The sequence below is a fragment of the Leucoraja erinacea genome, chromosome 1, assembly GCF_028641065.1.
Source record: "Leucoraja erinacea ecotype New England chromosome 1, Leri_hhj_1, whole genome shotgun sequence".
NCBI lineage: Eukaryota > Metazoa > Chordata > Chondrichthyes > Rajiformes > Rajidae > Leucoraja > Leucoraja erinaceus.
In genome coordinates this window covers 162,276,769-162,296,223 of record NC_073377.1, presented here as the reverse complement: position 1 = coordinate 162,296,223, position 19,455 = coordinate 162,276,769, and the positions used below count along the sequence as shown (strand labels likewise).

The 19,455-nt window shown below is 39.4% G+C and overlaps 1 protein-coding gene across 2 annotated transcripts in view; it reads right to left on the bottom strand.

Moving 5' to 3' along the window:
- Positions 1 to 19,455, bottom strand: part of kiaa1109 (KIAA1109 ortholog) — a 298,241-nt gene that overhangs the window by 165,879 nt on the left and 112,907 nt on the right. For both annotated transcript variants that reach the window (XM_055647191.1, XM_055647198.1), the window contains exons 23-28: positions 17,842 to 18,018; positions 14,314 to 14,442; positions 7,391 to 7,510; positions 4,262 to 4,542; positions 516 to 766; positions 16 to 271 (exon numbers count right to left, since the gene is read on the bottom strand). In XM_055647191.1, the coding sequence (XP_055503166.1) occupies positions 16 to 271; positions 516 to 766; positions 4,262 to 4,542; positions 7,391 to 7,510; positions 14,314 to 14,442; positions 17,842 to 18,018 (1,214 nt within the window). The remainder of the gene's footprint in view (positions 1 to 15; positions 272 to 515; positions 767 to 4,261; positions 4,543 to 7,390; positions 7,511 to 14,313; positions 14,443 to 17,841; positions 18,019 to 19,455) is intronic.

Here is a 19,455-nt window from a genome sequence, read left to right as displayed (position 1 = left end):
AATATATTAATTTACCTTCCAACAGTTTCATCTGTGTTTAAAGGAGGAAGATGTATCTGCGTAATATGATCATCAGCATGAGAGGAAGGACTGTTTTTTTCACTTGCCAGCAGGGGGAGCGCAGCGGTCGAACTGCTGTTTTCTTCAGATGAGGATGTTGAACTGTGAGATTGTAAAGGGACCTGCAAATTATTGAGCTGGTTCTTTTTCTCTGAATCAGTTCCCAATGATCTGGAATCCCATTCCTTTCTTTTCGTCCCATTTGTCTTACCTAACCAACAAAAAACACAAGTGTCATCAACACAAACAATTTCTTATACTTCTGCTTCATTAGATAGTTGAATTTTAAATAGTAAGCTGTGGCAAAATGCATCTACAAATAGATATGGACAGTATGCTGCATATAGTATATTCCAAGTGTTTAATTTTCAACCAAATAAAAAATAAACTTCAGATGGGTGTTATAGTAAATCACAAGAAATATTTGAAGTGTATATAGATATTTTAAAAATTACCATCTATAGTCTTTGAAGTATCCTTAGTGATTATCCATTCATTTGGCTGCAACAGAGATTGACCATAGAACATTTCCAATTCCGCATTCATGGTAGAGTGGGCAGAACTGGTAGAGGGGGTCATTTCATCCAGTTTAAAAAACTCAAGTCCTGAGCACGTGCCTGCAAAAAACTTGCAACCACCAAGGCAGCCACACTTGTTCCTTCCTTGTTTATTTGTAATGTCATCATCTGACCAGAGAAACCATAATCTACAACAAAGAATACGTTACATCAGTCAAAGAAACCTAACCATAATGAATCAATGGATGTTCACTTTAAACAACAGCTGCCATCTTCAATCTATGGCAAGTGAAATGCTATTTGAAAAAATTATCATATTTTTCTTAAAGAACAAAGTGCTAGATACTAAATAAGCACTTACTATTTTAATGGCTAATATTAAAACATGCATATTTTGGGTTTTCTTTGTACCAAATTCTGCTTTTCTTCTACATTGATGTGTATTCACCCAGGCAACAACATAAAAGAAAATGATCAGAATGACTCCTTTGAAAAATTTCTTCCATCAACCATAAAACACGTTTGTAAGATGCCACATCACTGATGGTTTAATTTCCTTTTATTTTTCCTTTATGATCTGCCAATCATTCCCATTCCCTCCCTTGCCCAATAGGTTTGACTTACTCCAGCAATCTGATGGCTCGACTTGGTGTATTGTGTGTCGATGCTCAGTCTAGGTTCACTTGCAGGAACATTGATTCCACAGGTGATTATACCAATCATCAGTGGAATCAACGTGCCCACATGTGATCCTAAACTGTGAACATCAAAACTCAGTGCACCAAGTTGAACCATCTGATCTTGTCCTTATTTGATGAGCACAAGTATCCTCCCAGTTGAGGTCAGCAGAAGCCAAGCTAATGTTTTCTGCATCACTACAATCCAAGGCATTGTAGCAGCATTATTGCCACCTTGGTTGAAAATAATTTAAAGAGTCAGCACTTGTTCTCTGTGGTTCAAATATTCTCACATGGAAATTTAACAATAGGTTGGTGCTAATTGTACTTTTTATTTCTTGCTACACGTAACTTTATATTGTGCAATGAAAATGCACAAATGTAGCAAATAGAGCCACATCTGTGAAATACAGATTAAATTGGGGGCAATCCAATTTATATGGCTGTAAATTCACTGGTAGACAGATTTCTGTGTATGTAACTAGGTAAAGTGGAAAAATGCTGATTGTTCTACTTTCTTCAACAATTGGAATTGTCAAACAGGTATGGTACATTGAATTTATGACCCTACGCAAATAACCACACAAACACACACAAAAATGAACTTTTGAAACAAGTCTTTGGACTCAATCAATGGTCCTTATTACCCATCTGTATGATCTTAAATTAGATTGCTATCCAGGTATTATTATAACGGAAAGGGTCCAACAAAGATAAGTACATAAGCATTACTTTAAGTGTCATACATGAATCATCTTACAGAATATGCAGGAAAGAACTGCAAACGCTGGTTTTAGCAAATGATCAATTAACTCTGTGGGTAACCAGTCCAATCAAAACCTCTGTGCCACAGCAAATCACAAGGTTGCTCTATTCCTCTGGGTACATCACACCTTTTGTGTAAAAGCCCTGTCCCACTGTACGAGTTCATTCAAGGGCTCTCCCGAGTTTAAAAAAAAAATCAAACTTGTGGAAGCACAAAGAATGTACGTAGCGGGTACGTCAGAGCTCGGGGACGTCTCTTAGCGGCTCGTAACGCTAACCGCAGGTACTCGGGAAACGCGGTAAACTCGGGAAGACTCGTGAAGATTTTTCAACATGTTGAAAAATGTTTCAAGAGTACCGAGTACCTACGAGCGGCCATTACCGTAAATCTCCGAGTTCGAATCAGGGCAAAACTCGGGAGAACTCTTGAATGAACTCATACAGTGGGACAGGGCTATGAGAAAGAACTGGTGGTTTAAATCGAAGGTAGACACAAAATGCTGGAGTAACTCAGCGGGTCAGGCAGCATATCAGGAGAGAAGGAATGGGTGACGTTTCGGGTCGAGACCCTTCTTCAGACTGATGTCAGGGGAGGGGACGGGACAAAGATAGAATGTAGTCGGAAACAGTAAGACTAGTGGGAGAACTGGGAAGGGGATGGAGAGAGAAAGCAAGGGCTATCTGAAGTTAGAGAAGTCAATGTTCATACCGCTGGGGTATAAACTACCCAAGTGAAATATGAGGTGCTGTTCCTCCAATTTGCGCTGGGCCTCACTCTGACAATGGAGGAGGCCCAGGACAGGATCAGTTACTCCAGCATTTTGTGTCTACAATCATCATACAGATTTGTCCTGCTAAAGCAACACAGCTATTTATGTAGCCCTTCTGGAGGCAAATGATACAAAACAAACTCAAATTATTGTGCTCTATGCTTAACCTTAAAACTGCCATTTGCATGCAGTTAACACAACATATTGAGTATAGATGTTAGGGGGGGTCATGTTTCAGTTACACGAGATGCTGGTGAGGCCATATTAAGAGTATTGTGTTCAGTTTCAGTCACAATGTCATAGGAAAGATGTTGTCAAGCTTGAAAGGGTTCAAAGAATATTTACCAAAATGTTGCCAGGGCTCAAAGGACTGATTGAGCAGGCTTGGGCATTATTCCTTAAAACGCAGGAGGATCTTATTAAGGTGTACAAAATCATGAGAGGTATAAATCTAGTAAATGCAGTATCTTGCCCAGAGTAGGGGAATCGAGAGCCAGAGGACGTGAGTTTAAATTGAGGGGGCAAAGATTAAATGGGCACCCAAGGGGCAAGACTTTTTTTCTTTTACACAAAGGGTGGTGGGTGTATGGAACAAGCTGCCGGAGGAGGCAGTTGATATTGGTGCCATCGCAACGTTTTAAGAAACATTTGGACAGATATATGGATAGGTGTAGAGGGATATGAACCAAAAGTAGGCAGGTAGAACTAGTTTAGATGGGGCAAGCTAGTTGGCATGGGCCAGTTGGGCTGAGGAGCCCGTTTCAACTGTCTGATTTTATAAGACTATTCCCAACAAGGAATCAAGCAGCCTATTTCAAACTTGATATCAACTAATTATGATCTCAATTCATGTTTCTACCATGCCCCATGATTTCTAAACTAATTGTGGAAGGAGGATAAGATGTAAACTCCCACATAAATTCACGGTAAAAACATTACATTTTATTTAACATATTACCACATTGCCCACCATTGGACAAACATAAACAATATTTTGCTTTATTGCATTAAATGTGCACTTTTCACTTGATTACAGATTGACGTACACGGAACAGTGCAGCACGGGAATAGGCCCTTTGGCCCACAATGTCCATGCTGCACATGATACAAAGTTAAATAATATCCATTGCCTGCACATGATCCATATCACTCCAATCCCTATACATCTATGATAAACCAGGTTATAACGCATCTAGAAAGTGCAATACCATAAACCTGAAAACATTATCTAGTTTATCATTATCACTGACTGTTGCCTTGCGATACATTTAAAAAATGTATTTTGCCTGGTAATACTCTTTTATGTTCATTGTGTGGTACTATGTCAAACGACACAACTAATTCCTTAAATTGATGGATCAGAAATTCTGAGACAATGGTAATTTTATTATGTCACAAAGTTGGGGCATTTTTTTCTGACTGGTGCAGAGGAAGATTACATCCTTTCCATATAAAAATAAGTGTATCGTACCTTTTAGTTCTGTTATCATGCGTTTCCAAGAACAGTCTTTGCACTTCATGTTTTGCTGGATGGTCTGCAGCCAAAGCTACATCTGCGGTGATTAATCCAAATGTCACTGAACCAGTTTCCAACCAATATGACCGGCGGAGTACTGTGGATTGAACTCCAAGCCTACTGTTTTCCAATTGTTCGATGTATTGCTTCAACCGAACATCTTGCATGACAGCACTTACACCTTCTCCAACTGCTTGGTTATGAAGATTACAAGTGCCAATACGAATGGCTCCTACCTAGAATACAAGAATTGGAAATTATTAGCAGTTGGGAAAATACCACACATCATACAGCATCATGATCAAATTAAAATAGATTGCAAAAATTTGTTTTTGCAATATGTTGTAAATATCTAACTAAGTATTTTATTTTCATAGATATTTTTAAAACCTAATACAATAGAAAGGAAAAGAAAATTCGGAGGCATTTCTAACACAAATTGCAAGCTTGCAGAGCAGAATCTCATTTACAGTAACAGCAACATGTTCTATGATCCCCTATACACTTATGACAAAGATCAGCCAGGAAAGTATTGTTCAACTACAAAAAAATATAAAGAAGAGGGGGAGCAAGAAGCGCTGTAGTATAGCAAGAAGCTCTATAGTATAGAGCAAAAAGCTCTACAGCTGCAGAAAGCTGATTTCAGAAAATAAACAATGATGACAAAGAAAACCCCTTCAGGTCCAATCACATTTGACAAGAAGAAATGTAAAGAAAGCAACAAGATGAAAGGCTTACAAAAATATTATATTTCTGAAATAAAAGCTGTTTATTAATTCATTTATTGGGTTCTCTGCATGGAAGAAAATAACAAACGTATTAATATTACTCAACATAGCATTATTGAAACATAAGATTATTAAGGGTTTGGACATGCTAGAGGCAGGAAACATGTTCCCGATATTGGGGGAGTCCAGAACCAGAGGCCACAGTTTAAGAATAAGAGGTAAGCCATTTAGAACGGAGATGAGCAAACACTTTTTCACACAGTTGTGAGTCTGTGGAATTCTCTGCCTCAGAGGGCGGTGGAGGCCGGTTCTCTGGATACTTTCACGAGAGAGCTAGATAGGGCTCTTAAAGATAGCGGAGTCAGGGGATATGGGAAGGGCAGGAACGGGGTACAGATTGCGGATGATCAGCCATGATCACATTGACTGGCGTTGCTGGCTCAAGGGGCCGAATGGCCTACTACTGCACCCATTGTCTACACCTGAAGATGGTAAAAAGCTTCTGTAATACTAAATAAATAAACTTGCTACTTCTGCACCATACAAATGACATGCAACATACTGCAACTTCCAGCAATTAATCTGAGAATGGGTCATTTAAATGGTGGCAGGTAGAACCTGCCGCGATACTGCAAAGATCATAGCATGGACCTCAACCATTTACAATCTACTTCATTAACTTAAATGAAAGACCAATTGCAAGGGCCCAGGTTTTTCAGAGCTACCCATATCCTCCATGCTCCAAACTCCCCATTCAGATGAAGAAGCATTATTTGTTGGGACTGCTTGGTGTTCTGCTTTAAGGAAAGGGAAAAGTATCAACCTGGATTCCAATTCTTGACAGGTAACATTAAACTAGTCAAGACGGGGACACAGTTAAACACGCAAAGGGCTGTCCTTGCCTGTGATATTCTTGCTCTGAAATTTGGATAGCCTGATGACATCCAAGCTTGTAGACATTCATCATTTTATCAGGATACAACTGGGGCGAATGAAATCTATAAACCTACTTGATGCTTCAAGTCCTACCTCATGCCTAAAAATTGAAGCATGATGCAATATTATAGTTTTCTTACTGACTCTATGAAGTCAGGTTAGGCAGACTGTGGAACCTACAGAAATTGGGAAAGGTTCATGTCTGGAGCCTTCAAAACAGCAACATTGTCATGGACTGCCTTCGAATGAGCATCATTTTATCTGCAAGCATCTCTCTTATTCAATGCCACATTATTTTGGTAATGATCCTATCTTCACCTCATTTTTCCCTGTAACCTTTCCTTTCCCTCCCCCATCACCTATTCACCACCTTTCATTCTCCATGCTCTCATTGCTCTTCTATCTTCCCTCATTTCTTCCTCCTTCTTCACATCATGGTCCACTCCAAATCTGCTGCTTTTCCATTGATCCTAACACGACAATTCTTCCGCAACTCCACATCCCTAATTCACCACTAATGCAAATTCCCATGTTGTTGACTTAACGCATGCAACAGCGGAGATCTACTAGTACGTAAATAAATGTAAGCCACCCAAACATACACATAAAATAAACTGGAGGGTTTAAAACATTCTGAACCTTCTACAGCCATCTGATCCTGTTATACAAAAAGATACAATATTTTTTTTAATTCTAAAAACATCATAAAATATCAAGTAACATTTATTAAACCATTCTGTCATTATTGGCCGCTGCAGTTAAGTGTTCCAAATTTTCTGCTGGATAGATGATTCAACATTGCATAATATAGGATGGTTAAAGGGTGGCACATGGTGTAGCTGGAAGAACTACTGCCTCACAAGGTCAAAGACCCCGGTTCAATCCTGACCTCTGTGGAGTTTGCATATTCTCCCTATGTTTGTTTAGATTAGTTTAGAGGTACAGTGCGGAAGCAGGCCATTTGGCCCACCGAGCCTGCGCCGACCAGCGATCCCCACATATTAACATTATCCTACACACATTAGGAACAATTTACATTTATACCAAGCCAATTAACGTCCAAACTTGTACGTTTTTGGAGTGTGGGAGGAAACCAAAGATCTCGGAGAAAACCCACGCGGTCACGGGGAGAATGTACAAACTCTGTACGGACAGCGCCTGTAGTTGGGATCGAACCCAGATCTCTGGTGCTACAAACGCTGTAAGGCAGCAACTCTACCACTGCGCCACCGTGCCACCCTATGTCTGGTTGGAATTCTAGGTTTTCCAGTTTAATTTAGCACCTCAAGAATGTGCAGGTTTGTAGGTTAATTAGCCACTGTAAATTACACCTACAGTATAGAGAGTTGAAAGTCATACATAGCTCTTTTAACAGCATATTTCTCTTTGGTTTGGAAACAAATGAAATATAAATTAATACCTTTAAATTGCATGCACAACCATGTTCAACGATGAAGAGATCTGCACCATCAATTCCTATGCGAGTCATAATGTACTTCAAATCGTCTGATCTCTGACACGGTCCAGGCACACTTTTCAGCTAATGATATGTAAAAGAAATCAGAAATAAACATATGCTGAAACATCAACAAACATTGCACATTTTGATTATAGAATTAAATAAAGAAAAGTTATCACTTTAGCCCAGATCTGAAATTCTCCAACTTGTTCATTGAATCTTCATTCTGAACCATTGCTTCCCTAAATCCGGCAACATTGGACAGCCTGGGATCACTGTGGTTTTTCAGAACCACCTGTTTACAACTGAGCCACTTCAAGGTGCAGCAAATCCATTCTGGAATTTAGCAACCTAACCAAGAAGTGTTGCTGGATGGAGAATGGAGGCATGCATAAACATTCTGTTGGATCATGAGTGTAAATATAATTCATGTGGATGAAGCATCTTGCTTTTTGGCATCATCCATATTCAACAACTGATTTCAAAGGTCAAAGGTCAAAGGTATTTTATTGGTCACACTCACATACACTGAGGTCTATGAACATCCCTCGGGCCTATTGAGGCCTCCACAGTTGCCTCTACGGAGGCCCGATGTTCCAGGCCGTTCTCGCCGTTCTCGCCGGGTGATGGTGTTCCGGCGTCGGGAGAATCCTCACAGCGGCATGGGAACCCTGGAACGGCCGCTTCCGTACTGGAGGCCGCGGCTTCCGAAGCCGACAAGGCCGCGCCGGTTGGAGCTCCACAACTGGCGATCTCGTCGCGAGATCCCAGGCTCCCGGTGTAAAGTTCGGCGCCGCAGCCCGCAGCTGGCCGCTCCACAGTCCCGCAGCTCCGCGATGTTTTACCCGGCGGTCTCAGCTCACCGGAGCTTCAGCGCGGCGACCCAGGCAAGGCATCGCCCGCTCTATGATAGTGCTCCAGCGCTGTGCCGCCGCCGAAGACGAGGTTTTGGGCGGTCCGCGACAGGAAACGCCGCTCCAGGCCCGCTGGTAGGCCGCGAGGACGGGTCGAAGCTGCAGCCCGGAGAAAAGTTGCCTCTCCGACCAGGTATGGACCCTGAAAGCAGTTTCCCCCCCCCCATTTGTGATGAGCAGAAGAGAGGAGGCATGCTTCTTGCATGGTTTGTGTGCACAAAATAAAATCATCATACAACAAATTCTGACTGTAAATCTCTACAACTAATCTGCACTTGCCATGTGGAAACTTTCATATTGTTCCTCTGCTTTTGGGGTGAGCAGAAGGATGTCAGAAATCAATAATGTCAGCAGGGTTCCAAAGTATTATTCATCTCGTGACTGGCTACAACTCTTTAAGCACGGATTCCATTCAGCACATTACCACGGCTAACCCGGCTCCAAACAAAATATCAGGCCACTCGTCCATTCCACTCCATCCTCTCAACTCCATCTTCCTCCCTTCAAAGCACTATTGCGTCAATCCCCTTTTCTTCTGATGTATAGGACATCAGTCTTCTAACCGTCTCTCGAGTATCAGGTAGGAGTGAGGAGGGGGAGAGGCAGGGGGGAGTTGTTTCAGCTTCACTCAGTTTAAATGAAAAAAGTTATCAGTAACATTCAAGTATATATGGCAGCCTTCAGCACAATAAAATATGACATTCCAAAAGCATACTTTTATAAAGAAGGGGTTAAAATCTACTTCCTATCCATTTCCACTTAGGGTCCATGGGACATCAGCAATCAAGTTATCATTTGTTGTAGATGTCACATGAAAATAAATAATTGTCTCCATCAAGTCGACACAGGAGGGATTGGTTAGTAACCACTGACATCAATTCCCGTCGGATCATATGCTACCCGCAGGATGCATCGTACCAACTCGATAAGCAATTCTTACTCCTTCAGTCTCCAGGACCAAGATGAAAATTAGGGATGTGATCATTTGACACCAGATTCCTTGCAGAAGGAATGTGTAACTTCAGGGCTACCAAGAGCGGGTCAGCATAACTGATTTATCCAGTGCTATTGACATACAACGCAATCAAAAATTAATGAGTACTAAATATAACTTGAAGTTACACATTAGTGTAATATGCAGCTTGGAATCACATTGTAATTTAATACTGATTATTATATTTAAAATATTATTGTTATAGCAGGACTTTGACACTAGCTTTTGTTGTCATCACAAATTCTTTCCTTCACTTAGTTTTCTATTGCAAAGCAATGTTTTCAAAAATGATTCAGCAAACAGACTTCATTTAATATCTGAAGAGGACTTGATCAAGAAGATGTCTGAAACCCATATCCACATGTCAAAGACATCAAGAAACAATTAATAATATTTTCACTCCCTTTGAAATACTGGCAACATTCTAATAATTAATCATGAATTAATATGCCAAAGCATCTGAAACCACTAGTCCGCATATAGAATGATTAATTTGTTCTTATCTGCATGTTTGCATTTATTGGAGATGTCAAATTAAAATAGTACCATTTAATATAAAATACCGTTCTTTGAGTGGCCTGGAGCTTTAGAATATCAAAAAAAAAAAAATTGATGAGCAACAAGACTAAACTGATTAATCTATTCAATTTAGTTCCACATCTGTTGAAGCATTTCTGGAAGTAAGCTCACTGGTTAATTTAGAACCCTTTATTCAATGTACCCAACTGACTTTTAATAATTGCCAATTAACCTTTTCATTAATAGACATTATTAATAGACATTTAAAGTGAAAGCAAACTATAGGGGATTACATGCAGTCTCTAAAATAAGATTTCAATTATAAAATGTAATTTTAAAACTATATCCTTAACTATAAAGGAAATTATTCTTATAACTAGTGGACTAAAACACTATACACCAATGGAAATGTTAAATTAAGAAATTTGAGGTCAAATCACATTTCAATCCCTTTGTAACTGAAACAACTCACAAATGTACAAATATATCAAATATTAACCTGAAGCTAATCAAATCAAATGTAGGCTATATTTAATTTAACCTACTTATTTTATATCAAGTATAAATTGATTTGGAATGTTTTGAAAATAATTGCCTTGGAAAGAAAAAATGAATAATTACTTAGAATCACATTTTAAAATCACTTACTTAATTTCAAAATGTAAAATATTTTTGATTGCACAAATGAAGAACAGAAAATATAATTACTGTAAAGTTAAATGGTCCAATCAAGAATTTTACTTGCAAGTGGCATAGAAATAATACCATTATGTAATTTAATAAATTTAGCAAAACAGAGAAAAAAAGTTGAGGGGTATCACAGTAAGTCAAGTGACCGAATTCCAATTGAAATTTTTCGACCTTCTTCATAACCCCATTACAAGAGACTGAAAACACAGCAATTAATCTTCCCCTACTACCCTTCGCAGGAAGCTGCCCAAGCAGATGCGGCTCGCCTACAGTCCGTCTGTCTTTTTCTTTTTTTTTTTGTTTTGTTTTGTTTTGTCTTGTTGGACGTATGTTTTAGTTTATTTTTAGTTGTGTATGTGTGGGGGGCGGGGGAAACATGTTTTAGTCTCTTCCTTCGGGGGGGGATGCGACGTTTTCTTTGTTGTATCGCCGTCTCTGTCTCCGTCTGCGCTGAGGCCTAATCGCGGAGCTGGCGGCCTCCAACTGAGACCCACTTCGAGGCTCCGGAGGCAGAGCCAGGACTTACCATCGCGAATCTGGCCAACTTCGGGGCTGTGGTGGCGCTGCGGCTGCGGCCCGACTTCGGAGCCTCGGAGGCTTCAGCCGCGGGCCCAGGGGACGAAAAAACCGGGAGGTCGCGGGTCCCAGGCTGGTGGCCGATTCTCCGGAGCTCCCGCAACAACAGCTTCGGCCGCTGGAATGGAGGGTGGCAGCTTTGTCCGCCCCGGGCCCCGGAGTTTGAACTGGCTCGTTCGCAGAGCTCGGATTTGGCCGCGGGACTTACCATCACCCGGCAGGGGGCGCAACATCGAAAACCCAAATTGCCTCAACACAGAGGGAGAACAAGGAAGGAAGAGACAAGAACTTTAAGACTTTTGCTTTCCATCACCGTAAGGAGGTGCCTGGTAGACTCACTGTGGTGGATGTTAAACTGTGTTCATTGTGTGTTCTGTTATTTTATTCTCCGTCATGAATGCAAGGCACGTAATTTCGTTCAAACCAAAAGTTTGAATGACAATAAAGGATACTTTATACTTTACTTTATACTTTATAAGATAAATGGGAATATGGGCCATTTGGCTGAAATGTCTAAGTGCCATTTAGCTATGATCCCACTGTAAGATAGAATAGGTTCACGGGATTTCATTCTATTTCCTATGTTTTTGCCCCATGAAATTAAAGTGATTTGAAAATGGTCATCACATTTTACATTATTAGTTCATCACCAACACTTATGAAATTAATTTTGCTGAAGGGAAAAATGTAAAACACCATCAAATCCAAACTAGAATCGATCAGAAAATAAGATGATAATAGGCTCCCCATCGTAGAACTTTAATCAACTGAGTATTATATTTCCCATACAAAATTATCATTGGGACCCAGTTCTGGGGCAGGAAAGAAGTGTTTAACATGGACACATTACACTATAACAGTATCATAACCTATGTCACAATGCTTGGAAGGGCTTGAATTTAAATTGGCAGGGGGAAGTGCACCAAAATATGAAATGAAAAAGAGGAATTTGGGACTGTAGATTTGCATTGTCAAATAGGAATAAGGGACTAAATGGGATACCATTAGAGGGGAGTAGAGTAAGAGAGATGACAAGAAATACAAAAATAAGTTTACAGTAGACCGAGATGAATAAAGAACAAGTTTAAATAACTATGTTCCTGCGTTGCATTGTTGTATGGTGTAAGTATTTGATGGGTTAATTTAACCAGATCTTGGATGATACATCAAACAAGATATTTCATATATTAAGTACCTGCTCACAAGAGATGCAAGTAACGGAATGTAAATCATAGATTCTTGGATTAGAGAAGAGATAGAAAGAAAAATTTCTATGATGAAAGTAAAACACAAGGTATATGACAAAATGTGCAGTGACAACCAGACTAAATATAGCAAGTTGTGAGTAAAACTGAAAAGGCAAAATAAATAACCAAAGTGAAAGTGAAGAAACTATCAGTTAGTATAAAAGACAGTCCAACGTTTTCTCTAGCTATGTAAATAGCAAATGTATAACAATTGGAAAGGTGAGGCTGACCACGGATAAAGAAGGCAATCTATACGATGAGGCGGAAGGCGTAGCTAGAGTTCAAAATGAGTGCATTGATCCAATCTTTATAAAGGATGAGAATGCTACCAAAATCTCAAAAGTTGAGGTATTAGATATAACAGAATTAGTGAAAATTGATGATGAGGATGTATTGTACAGGCTCCTTCAATTTCAAGCAAAGAAAGCAGCTGATCCACATGAAATAGATCCTGATCCTCACGTGTACATGGAAATGCCAGAGAATAGAGTATGACCAATCTATCATTCTTGTTCAAAAATGGGTACAAGAACATGCTAGGGAACTAAGGGCCAGTCAATTTACACCTCATTTGTGAAAATAATAATCAAAGAAATATGAAAAGACACTCAGTAAAGTTGATGGAGAGCCAACAGGAATTTGGTGAAAGCATATCATGTTTGACTAACAAATGAATTTCTTTTGCAGCAAGAGACGATGTTATGAAGAGAATTAAGTGGATATGTCTTTCATGATATTCCAGCTTCCGAGACAAAGTCCCGAGGCAAAGGCAAATACTGCCTCACAAAATTGAAATACATTAAATTAAAGGCTCAGCATCAGCATGGATAGGAAATGTCTTAAAGGCAAAAAGCACAGATTAGTGATAAATTGTCTTCCGGGGGTTAGTGCTTTATAATCTATTACAAGTAAGCAATCAACATTTCCAAATTTCTCATCGTTTGAATGGCACAAAATTGGGAAGCATGGTGATGACAATTGTAACACTGCAAGAAGACATAGTGATGACAATTGCTAAACGGTCAGCTGAGTGACAGATGTAACTGAATTTAGGGAACTGTGCACTGATACACTCCATGGGGGAAAGAAAAAAAAAAAAGTTGACCTAAAGGCACATTTTTAAAGGAATAGAGTGACCTTAGCACATATGTGCTTAACAAATGGAAGAACATGGTTAAAGAACAGCCAGTGTAGGAAAGAGCTGCAGATGCTGCTTTAAATCGAAGGTAGACACAAAATGCTGGAGGAACTCAGTGGGTCAGGCAGCATCTCTGGAGAGAAGGAATGGGTGACGTTTCAGGTCGAGACCCTTCAGACCCATTCCTTCTCTCCAGAGTTGCTGCCTGACCCGCTGAGTTACTCCAGCATTTTGTGTCTACCTGAAGAACAGCCAGCATTGCCAATGAGATATTGGCTGCCATAAAATATGGTGCACTGGTTAAGTCACAACTAAATTATCACATCAAATTCTGGTCAAATCACTTTCGTAAAGATGTGAAGGCCCAAGCGAAGCTGCAAAACTGATTAATTTGAAAGGTCTAGGGTTCAAAGGATGAGGTAGGTTCAGTTACAAAGTTAGACTGGAATAAGGGTTGTTTTCCCTGGAGCAAAGGAATTGGAATGAAGATTTGGTGGAGGTACAAAAGATCTTGACGAATTTTAATTGGGTAAATAAAGAGAAGCTATTTCAATTAGTAGTTAAGGGAGAGAGAAAAATGTTTTCTGTGTATTTAGAAACTGAACTGTACTTCTTCAAAATCAATCATGGATTTCAAAAGGTAGTTGGATGGGTGCTTGACGGAATATTTTGGAGAGAATGAAGTACAGGGAAATAAAAATTGATGAGATTGCTCTTCCAGATGCTTAGTCTTGACAGAATGAACCACAAGGATCATGATTCTTTTGTCTAAATAACATAGGTTAGTGATTCTTCAATTTAATTACCTTAAAATCACAGAAACGCTGATCAACTCCATGTTGACATATGACAAGAGATTTGGGCCTTTCTAATTCATATTCTTGACACATCACGTGAAAGATGAATGTTTGTCCCCACTCAAATAAAGTTGCCAACTGTAAGAGATAAAGACATTGTAAACTTTGCAGCTTATACTTCTCAGAAATATAAACTTAAAAATTGCAATGCTATTCCACAACATATTAGTGAAACAAAACAGGACATGTTATTCTTTGGCCAAATGATTCCACCTTGATTTATATGTCTAAAGGGAGCACCTTTGATCAGCCATTTACCCACTTATTGAGCATTCAAACCCACTTACATTTGAAAAATCTAACAAGCTATTTAAGTTCCTAATTTTTTGGGGAAAAAATTGCTTTTTACACCTTAATGTAAAGCATAAAAAAGAATATTCACTTAAGAAAGATACCCATACTACACAAGCATAATGCAATGGATGTTGAAGGCGTTGAGGCTGAAGAAGGGTCTCGAAATGGTACCTATCCATGTTCACCAGAGATGCTACCTGACTTGCACTTTGCGTCCTTTTGTGCATTAACCAGCATCTGCAGTTCTTTGATCCTTCTAAACAATATGAGCAGTTTTAGCCTGGTACTATTTCTTTGAATGTTTACTGTGAAATTAAACATATTAATTTGTAGAGAATTTATCTGACACAAGGGGGTTTCACCCAAATTATTGTACCCTACTTCAGAAAAGGTCTCTGAGCAGCCACTTAGCAACCTCTACAAGCAAGCTACCTGCTGTTATTTAATATAAAAAACAACATGTTTTAGCACTTAATTGCAAGAGACCACCCCAGGGCAATCAAAATTGTAGCCCACTATGATTAATCTGCTACACTACTCTTGTGACTTGATAAGTAAAATTGTTTTTGACATATATATATATATATATATATATATATATATATATATATATATATATATATATATATATATATATAATTTTTCCACATTGTTGCGTTACCGCATTATTTTAAAATTGATTAAATTCATATTTTTTATCATCAAACTACACAGAGTAGCCCAGAATGAAGAAGGGAAAGCAGGTGTCTAGAAAATTTTGCGAAGTAATCAAAAATAAATAACTGAAATATCACATTTACGTAAGTATTCTGACCCTTTGCTATGACATTCAAAATTGAGCTTAATCAATGGAATCATCCTATTTCCATTGATTATCCTTGAGATGTTTCTACAACTTGATTGGAGTCCACCAGTAGTAAATTAAATTGATTGTACATGATTTGGAAAGGCACACACTAGTCTATATAAGGTCCCACAGTTGACAGTGCATGTCAGAGCAAAAACCAAGACGTGAAGATGAAGGAATTGTCCGTAGACCTCCGAGACAGGATTGTGTCGAGACACAGATCTGGGAAAGGGTATAAAACAATTTCTGCAGCATTGTAGGTCCCGAAGAGCACAGTGGCCTCCGTCATTCTTAAATGGAAGAACTTTGGAACCACCAGGACTCTTCATAGAGCTGGCCACCCGGCCAAACTGACCAATCCGGGGAGAAGGGCCTTGGTTAGGGAGGTGACCAAGAACCTGATGGTCACTCTGACAAAGCTCCGGAGTTCCTCTGTGGAGATGGGAGAACCTTCCAGAAGGACAACTATGTCTGCAGCACTCCACCAATATCAGGCACATGATAGCCTGCTTGGAGTTTAACAAAAGGCACCTAAAGGACTCTCCGACCATGAGAAACAAGATTCTCTGGTCTGATGAAACCAAGATTGAACTCTTCGGCTTGAATGCCTAGCGTTAAGTCTGGAGGAAACTAGGCACCGCTCATCACCTGGCCAATACCATATCTACGGTGAAGCATAGTGGTGGCAGCATCATGCTCTGGGAATGTTTTTCAGCAACAGGAACTGGGAGACTAGTCAGGATCAAGGGAAAGATGAACGGAGCAAAGTACAGAGAGATCTTTGATGAAAACCTGCTCCAGAGCATTCTGGACCTCAGACTGGAGCAGAGGTTCACCTTCCAACAGGACAACGACCCTAAGCACACAGCCAGCCAAGACAACGCAGGAGTGGCTTTGTGACAAGTCTGTGAATGTCCTTGAGAGGCCCAGCCAGAGCCTGGACTTGAGCCCGATCGAACATCTCTGGAGACCTGAAAATAGCTGTGCATCGACGCTCCCCATCCAACCTGACAGAGCTTGGGAGAATCTGCAGAGAATGGGAGAAATTACCAAAATACAGGTGTGCCAAGCTTGTAGCATCATACCCTGCCAAAGGTGCCTCAACAAAGTACTGAGTGAAGGGTCTGAATATTTATGTAAATGTGATATTTCAGTTATTTATTTTTTAATTACTTTGCAAACATTTCTAAAGACCTGTTTTCGCTTTTTTATTATGGGGTATTGCATGTAGATTGATGATAAAAACATTTTAGAATAAGGCTGTAACGTAACAAACCGTGAACAAGGTGAAGGGGTCTGAATACTTTCTGAAAAAAAATGTGTGTGTGTGTGTGTGTGTGTGTGTGTGTGTGTGTGTGTGTGTGTGTGTGTGTGTGTGTGTGTGTGTGTGTGTGTGTGTGTGTGTGTGTGTGTGTGTACACATCATAAGAGCCAGCCGGCTGCTGTCACTTTTTATTGATTTTATAAGTAACATTAAATATAATTGCAAAATTAATATACCAGGAAACAAGCCAGTTTTTCCCACTTGCAATTTTGTTTGTAATCATTCTTCAAATACTCAAACAGAAACGTAAAACATTTTGACGATACCCAAAGCAGCACAAAGTTGAAAAAGCAACTTCAAAGGAAAATAAAACCAAGGCAACATAAGTGTAAACTCAAATCTTACTTTGTAAATTCAGTTTGAATTCTTTTCTAACCGCTTTTATTCTGCATCATACAACTTTGATCACATTTTAGATCCCGGGAAATAAGTATTCTTGATTTGCTTCTAGCTGTCTGCAACTCACCACCAAGTGATTAAGATTTATGTTGCAGTCATTATAAAAAAGGTTCAATGTTTTTTACCTTCCTCTATTTTATTTTATTTGTGGTATTATTGGTTGATGCAGAGTCGATAGGATATGATAGAACAATATACAACACTATTTCTAGACCCAAAACGTCACCCATTCTTTCTCTCCAGAGATGCTGCCTGACTCACTGAGTTACTCCAGCATTTTGTGTATACCTTCAAAATAAAACACTAGTTTGTGTTACAGCTAGGTACTGCGTAGGTTTTGGTCATTACGTAACAGGGACAGGACTACATTAGAGAGAACAGAGGATATTTTAAGTATGTGGCAAAGATTGGGAACTGTTAATGAGAAGAATGAGGCTGGAATAGTTTATACTGAAACAGAGGCTGGGAGATTTAATTAAGTGTATAAAATTATGAGGAGTTGAAAGAGGATGGCTACGTAGCATCCATTTAAAAAAAATCGTGATCTTCCCAAATCAAAGTAAAAACACTTCAAAAAGATAACCATGAGCTTTCCATGAGTCTGATAAACTACCTGTGGTAAAGTCACTTTTGCTGTGAGCAGGCCTGCTTGCACATCAATCAGCCATGCATATTCCAATGTTGTGCAACTCAGTGGCAGCCCTTCTGCTGAGAACATGGCATGGGCTCGAAGCTGCATTCCCGACAGGCTGATGTGACCTTCGCGTAGCAGTCCATCCACCGACGGTCTCTGTCGAGAAGAAACGTACAAATCAATCCTATGTGTACTAATGTAAAAATAATATAGCATCAAGTGCATTATGTACTTATGAGCATTATGAGAAAAACATTTTTTACACAGAGATTGGTGAATCTCTCGAATTCTCTGCCACAGAATGTAGCCGAGGCCAGTTCATTGGCTACATTTAAGAGGGAGTTAGATGTGGCCCTTGTGGCTAAAGGGATCAGGGGGTATGGAGAGAAGGCAGGTACAGGATACCGAGTTGGATGATCAGCCATGATCATATTGAATGGCGGTGCAGGCTCAAAGGGCCGAATGGCCTACTCCTGCACCTATGTTTCTATGTACTATATCCACTGTGCTGAATTTCATTAACTAGCCTCCAATGACCTCCAAAACCTACAACCTTCAGAAATTAGTCATAAAAGGAAAGTTATGTAGGAGGGAATCCACCACCTTTATGTCCTTTTCCATGTTTTATACCTGGAAATACATCACCGTACGTTTGTTGCCCATGGAAAAATATTTTTAACGTATTTCTATGAGAATACATTCATCATATAACCTTTTTCAAGGTTAGCATTATCTTTTCAGGGCAAATAAACAATGCCATTTAGCAAAGCCCATGTTAACTTAAGGATTGAAAGTGAAAATGTAATAGATACAGGCACAAATTAATAACCTGAGCATAACAGCAGGTGAGCAAATATTCTAAACACTAGAATAGCCTAAAGTTAGTAAACCCATTAAGCTGCTCTAAAGTGAATACAGACATGAATTTGCATTTATTTAATATATTAGTTCCAAACATTATTACTTGTTGCATGTTATCTCATAATCAGGCGTGATATGACCCTGGATGCGATACATTAAATGCATCATAATCTTTTTCTTTTGCTGAATTTTTTCATAAAATATCTAATACAGAGAAATGCATTTCAATACTATAATATTCATTTGCTGCATTTCACCCTTTCTCAATAGGTCATCAACCAGCACACTTGCTTTCTCCTTGGTTTTGCATAATTCAGACCATTATGTATCGTTGCATCAACCCAGATACCATATCCACATCTTTGAAGTCCTTGGATTCAGAAGAGCCGAGGTAAACTGTTGTGGTGGGCTTAAGAGAGATTTCCATAGCATTGTGCAAAAATCTAAGTTTTATTTATCAAATAAATATTGTACTTTTATTAAACAAATCACTGCGGAAAACTCCCCCTATTGATCCAGGTGAACAAAGTGTTTTCAGGGCCTAGTTATTAGACCATTACAAACATTACATTGATAGTTGCTATTGCAAAGTTTCCTTTATTTTACCCTTTCCCTATTATACTACCATTTCTAGGTACATTCCCATTTCTTAGGAGGAGCAATTGGGTAAAGGGAGGTTTAACCGCGCAGCACATCATCGGTGCCCCGCTCCCTGCCATGGATGCCCTCCAC